Here is an 11,084-nt window from a genome sequence, read left to right on the forward strand (position 1 = left end):
GCACTTCCATGGAATCCTTGCGCTACCCCGGAAGGGAAGTCCTTCGGGTTCGTTTCGAACGGATTACGCTAATTCAGAAAGAATTGAAAGAAAAAGAAAAGCGAATCCTTTTTATCTCTCAACAATCATCTGCGCTGTCTGGGCTCAAAATCACGCTGGGCAACGGATGATCGGAGAAAATTCGTCGAAAACTTTTTTTGCTCTCGCGCTTATACAAACATTCAAAAACGATGCGTCAAGACGTCGCGCGTGCGCCAAGAGAAATGATAATCGAGATACAATTCGTTATTCTTTCTCTCTCTTATGATCGGTTCTGTAAATCAAGCTAATGTCTTAGGTAAAAAAAAAATACATATGTACATATACACACACACGCACGCATGTACACGTACGTGTACACGTACATGCGTGCGCGTACGCGGTAATGAAATCGTTTGGAACACGAACCGCGGCCGGGTTCTTACGCTATTAAATGTATACATCTCTGTTGTCTGCTAATTGGCTTAAATACTTTGCATTTTGCGACAGTTGAATGGAGTGGACAACTTCATCCCGAGACGGTGGCTCTCGAACTCGAGATGGAAAAAGGAAAAAAAAACGCGCATGTCGGGAAAGCGAAAGGAATCCTAAAAGGGGAGGTTCCCGTCCCGCTTCGCCGCGGGGCTTCCCCTCTCCCCGACGGGGGAGAGGCCGCTTGCACGCGCGGCGCGTTTTTTAAACGCATCCCCGCCTCTCCTCCCCACCTCGCCGCGTCCTCTCTCGCACGGAGTACGAAAGAAAGGAAAGGAAGAAGAATAATTTCTATTTCGCACAGCTCTCGTTTTCCTCGCCTCGCGCGTTCGACGCGCGTCCCACTCGGCGTTTTAAATTGCTATTTCCCCCCCCCCCCGATTCGAGAATCGTACCCTACCCGCGCGTACGCTACCCGTGAAACAATTTCCCCTAAAACTTGTTCGACCTGGACACGCCGGCGTCCTTTCGCTATAAAAAAAAAATTAAAAAAGGAAATGGACCCACGGTCCGCCAAGGGGGTACGTCACCGAGTGTGACCCCCGCGCGAATCTCGCCGGCTTCCTTTCGCGTCGCGTCAGGTAGAGGAGACCTCGGTCGCGTTACGGAATAAGACTCCGGACTTCCTGGTGTCTTCTCGCAATGGCCTCGAGAGGATAAGTTTGCTTCTCAGGAGTCGCAGCCGGTGGAAAGACGAGAACGATGTCGATCGGCTCGATCGACCTTCTCCTCCACCTGACGCTATAAGTGACCCTCGCGGTCATTAATAAATAACGAGTGCCGCCGAAGAATCGCGCTCGCCGCTCTCTCAAAGGTAATCGGTGGATTATCACTGATCGCAGTTACAAGTGCACCATCGCGAGACTATTCACATTGCTTTTCAGTGACGACCCACTGATCGAGAGCTAGGTCAGTCTAGCGGTCTTTGGGTTTCAGGATAACTCAGGGCTCTCGGCAGACGCGTGTATGCCTCAAGTTTGCCAAACGGTCAATTGATACAATTGCGACTCGACTCGAACATCGTACTTTCACTCCGTCGTCCCTCCTTGGCGGGCCGCGCGCCGCTACAACCGATCGATCACTTTGCTACAGGTAAACGATAATATAATCATCCGGTGACAAGAAGAAAAACGAATCAACAATATCGACGAAAGCCAGAACGAATGCGCTTCGTATATGCATTTTATCAAACGCGGCGCTGTGCCCAGGAGTCCGTCGTGGTTCGGATTGTGCGCGCCTCTCTCCGGAGGAGAGGAGATCCGGTATCAAAGTTGGGGCATCTCGTGCGTGCCGTCCCGATCAGCGAGAACCGCCGTCAGCGCGGCCGAAGCGGAATCGGCGAAGCGACTCGAGCTCCCGGACGACGACCAAAAGTGGCTCCGAATGTTTGTCTCTGAGAATGTCGTGAACACCGTTGCTCGACGGGACTAGTGAGCACAGCGTGTAACAAGATGAATTCGGAAGAGGGCACGTGACATATATATACATATAAAATAATGTATAATGTATAACATTATGTACGTTCATATTATTATATTATACATATTATGCATAATATGTATAATATTATATGTATATATTCCTTTTATATGTATATATATATCGCACATTGTCTATATTTATAGAGCGTACTGATTTTTGCCGTTCAACAAGGTATTGTTCGCGAGGACGCTCAGAATTTGTCACAGAAAATCCCGAACGTCCCGCCGTTTAATCTCTCTACACCTAACAAATCATATCCTGTACAACTTCAACTGCGGAAATGATCAAAAAGGTCATTGAGGTAAGGTGCGACATATCCCCATATTTTACGTTTCCTCCTTTTTTCCCCCCCTTTTTTAGACGATTTTTCCTCAGAGAGCTGCTCTCCTCTCTCTTTAGATATTTATTTATGTCATAGTGAATCTATCTATTTTAAGCATTGCTTTCGAGCTATCTAATCACAACACAGACTCATTATGACCCTTGAAATTTAATGTATCTTAAGCACCGATTGCCGTAAAATCTCAATGCGATATAAAAACATTTATGGTACAAGTGTCAGTGGGCTTCGTATTCCTATTTGTCCATTATTTATTAGATACTGTTAGAAAATTTGTTTTTCGTTCGGTAACTTATTATAAATTCGAGTATAACAAACTTCAACATCTGAGTTGCAATATAGAATGTCTCGTGTATATCTCGTTAAATCGTAATCTGCAAATGTTCTTGTATTGCAGGTGTATAAAAATATACAAATCATTCGAAAGGCCGCACGAATAAAATGATTCTTAGCAGATCGAATGGCTTGTGAAACGTTAGACTTTTCTCAGCTACTCGAAAGTATCTTATATTTCTCATATATTTACAACTAATACAACAAGAATTCAAATCTAAATTTCATAGTGAGACTCGTTACTTTTCCAGAAAATACATTATAAGAATTCTCTTGGTCGTCTAATACCTTTTCTTTTTGGCCAAGCTCTTTTGACAACAGTCGCAGTCATGCAGACGAAATTGCTTTGCCGCTGCTTTATATTTACGCGTTAAAATTTTCGTACAAAACAAAAAAAAAGACATCGCAATTAAAATGTTAAAGATGACGGTTACATTGGGAATTACACATGTAGCTTCATTTATCGGAGACCACAAAAAAGAAACAATTAAAATTAGATATAGAACGTCTTAAAAGTAATTTAACAACAATAAATCGGTAAGATCCGTCAACAAAAAAAAAAGATTACGCTTGTCCCATATATAATGCAATAAATGTGACATAATACAGATAAATTATTCTCTAAATTTTTCAAGTCTTCGTTCATATATTCTCTTTTATATGGAAGAGTATAAAAAGCCGCAAATATATAAAATATACCTTGTAAACAGACTTGGTATTTCCATATTTTGCTATCGCGATTACAGAAAAGCAACATGCATAATTCTTTAAGATTTCTTTCTCTTTACAGCATATATTATTATTTTCTATTAAAAGTCATACTTTTTTTTCCTTTGTAACATCTGGGTGGTAGGGATTATGGTTGCATTTTAATGGTTTGCCTTCAGGTACTATACTACACTTACAATTGGTAGTTTCGTGACAAAATATGGTTGATGATAATAAGAAAGAAATTATTAATTTCTATTTTTGTTCGTCATCTAGTCTTACAATACATAAATAATAAAAGAGTCACATTTTAATGGAGATTTAAAATATTGAGCCGAATAAAAGTAGAGTCCTCTATATAAATAAAGGGGCTACATTACGAATGGTGCGAATGGCATAAGCGCAGCGACCATCGGGGCAAAACGGCAAAAATCAATGACGATTGGCGTTGGAAACATGTGTATGCGAGTACGCGCGTATTGTTTATTATAAAGTATCTAGGTTCTTTGTATGATTATATCATTCTTGATCGATCTTACGTGTATGCTGCTTTTTAACTTTCTTATTACTGCTTTTTTTTTTATGTATAAATATGTATTGTTAAGCCGCGCAAACCTCGTTTGTTTAAAGTCCTTGTTCAACAACAAACTAACGTTTGCAACATCCTTGTCTTCCATTAAAGTAAATAAAAGATTCGAGTTTACAATGTCTGTGTGTGTACGTGTGTACGTGTGTGTGTTTTACCTCCTCACACTTAAAAGCTAAACCCTAAAGCTGCACTCTTATCATTCACCTAAGTGTATTGTACAAATAACTAGCAGTCAACGCGACTGTTTGCTCGCAAGTACTTGCTAAACCGTTTACATTCTTGACATCGTGTATAAAACTCTATTGGAGTACATGCTTACATTGGTAATTCTTACTCTTTCCTCCCTTTTTTTTACGCGGTAATAATAGTAATTATCACTTTTTCGCTCTCTAGGCCACACAGTTTGGTTGCCGAAAGTTTTCCGCTCAGCCGTTTCTGCTAAAAACTGCTAAGAGTGTCTGTGGAAATCGGGCAGGACCCGAGAGGCCAGCTGGGTTCATCCTCACTAGACCATTACTGTCTGTCCATGCTCGAAGCTTTCGTCAATCTTCCGTGTTAGACACATATATTCATTCTCAACATAGGGCCAGTCAGCTTGATAAAAAATACGAAAATTCAGCAACGTAACAGAAACAGAGGTTCCTTCTCACACCTTCTTTTTTCCATCGCATTATCTCCTACTCGTTGGACTTTTCATACAATCGTTAACGCCGCCGAGCTTAGGGTACTTTTTCGTTTCTATGATCTCTTGACACACAGAGAGATTTGGGCTTTGTGACTTGCGGTTGTTTCGTGGATTTTCCGGGAAATTTCGTTTGCGTTTTTCAGAATTGTTCAGCCAAACCAACGTGTCCGAAAAATTTTTTGAATCCATTGCCGAAGTTAAAGCTAATCGCGACACCATGTTTCTTTTTATGTCCTCTTGACTTTACGATGAGAAAGCAGCATCGGGGAACGACTTCCAAGATGTTTCAACATGCCATTTTTCCTTCTGTCAATTTTGTTTTCTTGTCAATGCCACGATAATATCATTCAAGGCGTGCCGTCTCTGTGAATCAGCTACTCATCTTCTTCACGGTCTTACGTTCGCGACAAGCTGTATTGTCCACCGTTCAGTTGCCTCTCTTGCCACTTTAGTGGATAGCAACTGGGCTCTGTTGGACGCATACCCCGACCATCGGGCTGTCTTCTCTCTCTGGATCTCGCTGGTTACCGGACGACACCGTTGACGGCTGTCTAACCATACCGTGTGTATCAGTAGCCGAGTAGCCGTAGTTGTAGAAGTTCTGCTGCTGAATCATTGGCGAGGTCATCATCGCAGGCAGGGGTATACCAGGAAGAATTAGGCTATTGTACGATCCAAGAGAGCTCTGTATCAGGGAGCTGTCCATGGATTGCATGGACATCGGGGCGGACGCGGGCACCCCAGTGGCCGACGTTGACGGGTAGCCCGTTGTTATGGCACGCCGGCTGCCCGTGTGACGGGGCGAGGACTCGCACTCCATGGGCTGGTAGCCGCCACCAGGGAGACTCGACGCTTGCATCTGCTGCAGACTGCCGCCGCCGCCGCCACCGCCGCCGCTGCTGCTGCTGCTGCTGCCCTGTCCCGACATGGTTACCAGTCCTGGGACATCGAAAAGAGATCAAGTCAGTAGGGAAAACGGGATGTAATCTTCTCGCGATATAGATACATACATATATGTATATAGATATACATATATATACACACTAATGCCATAGTCATCCACGAAAACCGCTCTAGCTTTTACAATCGAATAATTACTAATGGGAATAAAGATAAATAAAATTTCAAACGTCTACAGGGACATTTGCAGGCAATAATCTCCACCGCTACCACTTTTCCTTTACGCACGCTCGAAAGGACGTGACGATACATTTTCTTTAAACATCGGACAAGCGTGTCGCGATTACTCTTTTTCTCCATCCCCATAAATTCAAACAGCCAAGTCAATCGAACAGATATTTTACACGCCACACCATAATTAATTACGAAATTGTCCATCTTAATTCCTACGCAAGGTCTCTATTTCATTCGCTGCAACGCGTATGCTCGCGGAACGATTCGCCAAAGTTGTCAAAGTAATTATTTCGAATTATGTTATACGAGTAGCGTACTTGAGGAGATATGAGATCGTCACGTAATCGCGTAATCGATTTGCATCGTGATCTTCTCTTAATTATATAATTTAATGTGCAATTGGGATTTTACATTAGGCAAACTCAAGAAGAGGGGGGGGGCGGGATACAATGGTAAATACATATATGTATATATGTATATAAAATGTATATACATATATATTACTGATATAGACAAGACTTATTTCACAGAAACGTTACAACTTCATGTCCCATTTACAGCATTGCACTTGTAAAGTGCACGATGCAAGCAGCTAAAGCATGCACAAAAAAAACTAGAAGACAATGATGTGAGAAACTTTTCTACAAAACAGAAAGTCGCTTAACACAGATGCAATACTTTCAGTTGGAATATGTTCTGTCAATACTCGTCCTCCGACGCGACAATTTGCGCGTAAAACAATTTGCCACTTTTAATCACGGGCGAAAACACGAGAAACGCGACAAGAGGGAAACATATTCCAGCAGTGACATGATGCTATTTTCTTTGTCTTTTTTCTTGTCCTTATGTTCTAAGATATAGTCATCAAAAAGGACAGTCTCGCGTCATAATGAATAATTGGCCTCACAGTAGACGTTAGTCGTATTAATACATCGTGTCGATAAAGTTCAGGAGGCACGGGCTAGCAATATCAATCCGTGTCCCAAAAGGGAGTATCTTCAAGCAAGCAAAGCTTCGCGCAAATACATTCGAGGCCAGGATATGACTTTATCAGGGACATCGTTAGTCTTTTAGCGTGTGTAGGATTGTTTGTTAGATACAGAACTTACTTATGTTAGTAAGTAAGATTAGGGTTGGGGCCTAGGACAGGTCGTCGCCGCCCCGCGGATACGACAGTCATCGAGCCACGTATTGTCCCCCCATCATATCTACGGGCAACAACAACAAGTATCGTTTAGTTTGCGCAGAAAATAAAAGATGCCGTTAATAAAAGGGGGATTATCTTTAAACCGCAGAATCAAGCGTAACATTTGTCAATGCGGAACGAGTATCCTCGATGTTGCCTGATAATTATTCGGCCCGCACAATCTCGGTTCTTAAGAAAAGGCCGACAGTCGAAAGCACGTCGCTTTAAGAGATTGTAAACGAAAAAGGATGGAGGATTTCTTATTTTCTGCACAAATCAAAACTCCTTCCTAAACTCTCAGTAGAACTGTCTGTCTTGAGTTTCCGTTTATATCTACCTTGTGCTCAATTTACTCAAAGATAGTCAAAAACAGCTGTCATATCATGATCAAATTCATCTCTTTCTCTATTTTCTCTTTAAAATCTCTCGGAAAAACGATTTCAAATGTTGGGAATTCCTGCAAGCTCTCAAGAAATCTTTTCCGACCTAAACAGAACATGTGATTGCAGTTAAACATTAGCCTGCCTCTTGATTGTTACATTTGTACAAAGCTATCTGTACAGATAGCGGACAGTGAGAGACAAAGTCGTGAGACTTTTCTTTTCTATAGCGGCATCCATTTGCTGAGAAGACCGACTCAGAGGAAACTATGGATTAAATGTATCATTAGGTGAAGTAATCAAATATGATATTAATAATGAATGATGAATGAAATCAAGCGACATAGAGCCATACTTTGATAGTAAGATCATATTTCTCGCTGCAATTAATCGTTTAAGGTACAGTTATTGTGACATAATGCAAACCTGACACGTTTTCAACTTAAGCCGTCGTTAATCTGAATCATGGTGCCCGTGCGACACGGAGTTACACGTGGACACGAATAAGGGCCAATTCTCAACGTTGAAAACCTGCCAGTTTCGGAGAAACTCAGATGTGAAGCACATAAATGCGTATTCGGTACTTCTCTCCTCTATGTTACACAGTAATTCGGCAAAATGGGGGCGGCGCCAAACGACTGATCCAACTTACCGTGATCCTGGCTCATCGACACCACTGCCGGACTCGTGCTCGCGCTATTGGCAGCGGCGACATTCGTGTTGGTCCCCTCGTCGGCTGTCCTCTTAAAGAAGTTGTGCTGAAGCGCGTAATACGGCGTTACCCGTGTTTTCGGATCGAAGTCCAACATCCGTACGATTAGGTCCTTAAACTTGAGATAATCGGACATCGAGTGGCCCGGCTCGCCCATCCTCCTGCCGCCGGGGCCGCCGTTCTCGACACCTAGAATATCGTGCAAGCGCCTCGTGCCGGGAGGTTTGTATTTTTTACCATCCTTGGACTTTTTCAGCACGTACGAGCCATCCGTGGGGACTTTGTCAAAGTACTTCCGCGCCTTGTGCGCTTGGTCCAGTATATGTTTCGGCGGCATTCCTAGTACTTCTACGATTTTGTTCATTTGATCGACCTGCGAATCATACGAGAAGTCATTTACGCTGCCAGAGATCTTATACACCGAGTGCAACGTGCGCATTCTAAATAGAGTACATTATTTTCAAAGCATCTTAACGCCATATAAACGGCGTAGCGTCTCGTGCTAATGACTAATTATCGAGAGCTACAGATTCGACGCGACTGGAAAGAATCCGCGTGAGCGATGTTCGGTCCTTACCTCGTTGGCCCCACTAAACAGAGGTTCTCCCGTGTGCATTTCTACTAAAATACATCCCAGACTCCACATGTCTATCGCGAGGTCATAAGGTATTCCTAATAGGACTTCTGGAGATCTGTAGAACCTGGACTGGATATACTGATATATCTGCGAACGCGAAAAGAAAGAGAGAGAGAGTGAGGTAAAAAGGATGGCGACGGAGCGAGAGCGTTCGCTAATTAGTGCTTTCTAAGATACCCACTCTTTGTCCAAGTTGACACGAGCTACCAAAGTCGACTATTTTTATCGCACTTCGTTTGGGATTGCACAAGAGGATGTTTTCAGGTTTCAGATCACAGTGAATGATGTTCAATTCCGGCGTAGACAGGAATAAGAGGGCAGTACACAGTTGCTGTGCAAACTTTCTCGTCAAGTTCAATGACACACCTCGGAAATTCGTATTTCTAAGTAGGTCATATAGATTATACGATAGCAGCTCGAATACCAGACATAAGTGATTCCGCCACATAAAATGCCTCTTCAGTTTAACTGCAATCGGAAAGGGACAGGGCATTAGACGTCACGTCGCGCGATATCTGTTAACTGCAGCGCGCACAGAGCGCTCGCGTACCTATATAATACTTGTTGTCGGTATCCGCTCTGTTCATCATTTCCAATAGCCTAACTTCGATTTGCGCTTGATTGAGAAAAGGCTTCTTGTTCTTGATGATTTTTATTGCCACTTGCGTTTGCTCGTCGTGGTCAAATGCCTTCACTACTTGGCCAAAACTGCCTTTACCTGTAAACGGAAAACGCATGAGCACGTCGAACAGCTGCGAAGAGTAAATTCGCGATTGTTAAAAACAAAAAACAGACAGTGTCTATGAAATATATTTGAGAAACAAAAATTACCGACCACGCCATCGCGAAATTACAATTTGTCCGGTAAGATAACAATCGGCCCGCTATTATTTGCCTAAGCACACGCCGCCTGTTTCACTCTTACCTATTAACGAATCGATCTCGTATCGATCGAGGAACTTTTCCCCATTCTTGATGATATAATCGTGATTATCGTCGTCCCAGCCGTCGTTGTAGAGTTTCCTCTCCTTCTTATGCGAGCCATCCTCCCCTTGCATCTGCTGTGCTCTCCTCTTCTTCTTCGCATAATAAACCTGGGAAGGAAATCGACGTAATTAGTCGCGATATCCTCGACATACAAGACCCGCGGGCCTCGTCAACAGTTCATCCTCGACGTTTCCGTTGTCACGTCGAGGAAAACGATCGAAGTGAATTTAATCAGTTTCGCAAACGCAACCATCTATAATTATCTCTAGCATTCGTCTTATTTCCGTCAATCTGTTCTCCCTCTCGTTTTCGAGAACGCGCGCGCGCGCGCGGATGGTAAAGTCCCACATTATACCATTATCAAAACGCCGTGATATTCATCGGGGCTGGTTTACGAGGTGTATTAAACCCGAGAGCGGAGTCCCTCGCCGGGTCGCCGATCACGCGCGATCGGCGCGTTCATTGAGGGGGGGGGGGAGAGAGAAAGGTAACTCCGCTCGGACAAACGAACGACCGATTGGTCCGAAAGTTCGTGCGACCCGCTTATCTTTATCAATCCGCCGGACCTAGCGGACGGGGTTACATAACGAGCCACGCGGCCCGAAGTTATTATTCGCGCATGTAGGCTGCAGGTCCATGACGTTCGGCGAGATGAGGTGAGGGAGGGAGGGAGGGTGAGAGAGAGAGAGAGAGAAACTAGCCCGATCGATCGCTTATATTTTTCGACGGTGTACAAGTTGCCGAAGAAAACGCAAAGGGCTCGCGTCCGCCGGCCTCTGCCCTCCCCCTCCCCCCGCCAGCGATGTACCCCGGTGAAAACGGTGCCGCGAATCGTCCGCGGGGGGAAAAAAGGGCGCAATCGTATAATTCGCCGTAAATATCCTCCCGCGTCTACGGGCCGGGAGGAGGGCGATGGTAGGACGGCCGCGCGCGACGCGAGAGGGTGGAAGGGACGCGGAAGGGCGGGGGCGGAGGGCGGCGCGGGGACGGGGGTGGCAAAAGGGAAAAGGGCGCAGAATCCGATCTGCCGACTCCGTCCCGGGAATCGATATGCTCGCGACCACGTGAAAACCACGCCGTTGAAAAGCGACGGTCGGCCGCTTCGCGGGGCGTAAAACCCGACTCGACGCCGCGCGCGCGAGGGACGATCGACGAGGGACGATCGACCTCTCTCTCTCTCTCTCTCTCTCTCCCGGGCCTCCGGCAAAAATTTCGCGCCGATGAGACGAGGGAGAGAAACGTCGAGGAGGACAGGGGGAGGGGGCGCGAGAGAGGGCCCCCGCGGATCGGGCAGGACGGTGGTTGTTCGGTTGGCACGCCTCCACCGGGTCATCGACACGGTGATGGTCAGCGCTGTATCGGCGTCTACTAGTTACTCTATTTCGGCATCGATTGTACCGT

The 11,084-nt window shown here is 44.8% G+C and overlaps 1 protein-coding gene across 1 annotated transcript in view; it reads right to left on the reverse strand.

Moving 5' to 3' along the window:
• Nucleotides 1–2,565: 2,565 nt before the first annotated feature.
• Nucleotides 2,566–11,084, reverse strand: part of LOC105570232 (serine/threonine-protein kinase minibrain) — a 30,696-nt gene continuing 22,177 nt past the window's right edge. The window contains exons 2-7 of the mRNA XM_012027287.1: nucleotides 9,622–9,790; nucleotides 9,247–9,414; nucleotides 8,878–9,164; nucleotides 8,637–8,783; nucleotides 8,000–8,432; nucleotides 2,566–5,586 (exon numbers count right to left, since the gene is read on the reverse strand). Coding sequence (XP_011882677.1) covers nucleotides 5,096–5,586; nucleotides 8,000–8,432; nucleotides 8,637–8,783; nucleotides 8,878–9,164; nucleotides 9,247–9,414; nucleotides 9,622–9,790 — 1,695 coding nt within the window. The 3' untranslated portion in view covers nucleotides 2,566–5,095. The remainder of the gene's footprint in view (nucleotides 5,587–7,999; nucleotides 8,433–8,636; nucleotides 8,784–8,877; nucleotides 9,165–9,246; nucleotides 9,415–9,621; nucleotides 9,791–11,084) is intronic.

The sequence above is a fragment of the Vollenhovia emeryi genome, unplaced genomic scaffold (genome assembly GCF_000949405.1).
Source record: "Vollenhovia emeryi isolate VEMERY1.0 unplaced genomic scaffold, V.emery_V1.0 DF939121.1, whole genome shotgun sequence".
In the NCBI taxonomy this organism is placed as follows: Eukaryota; Metazoa; Arthropoda; class Insecta; order Hymenoptera; family Formicidae; genus Vollenhovia; species Vollenhovia emeryi.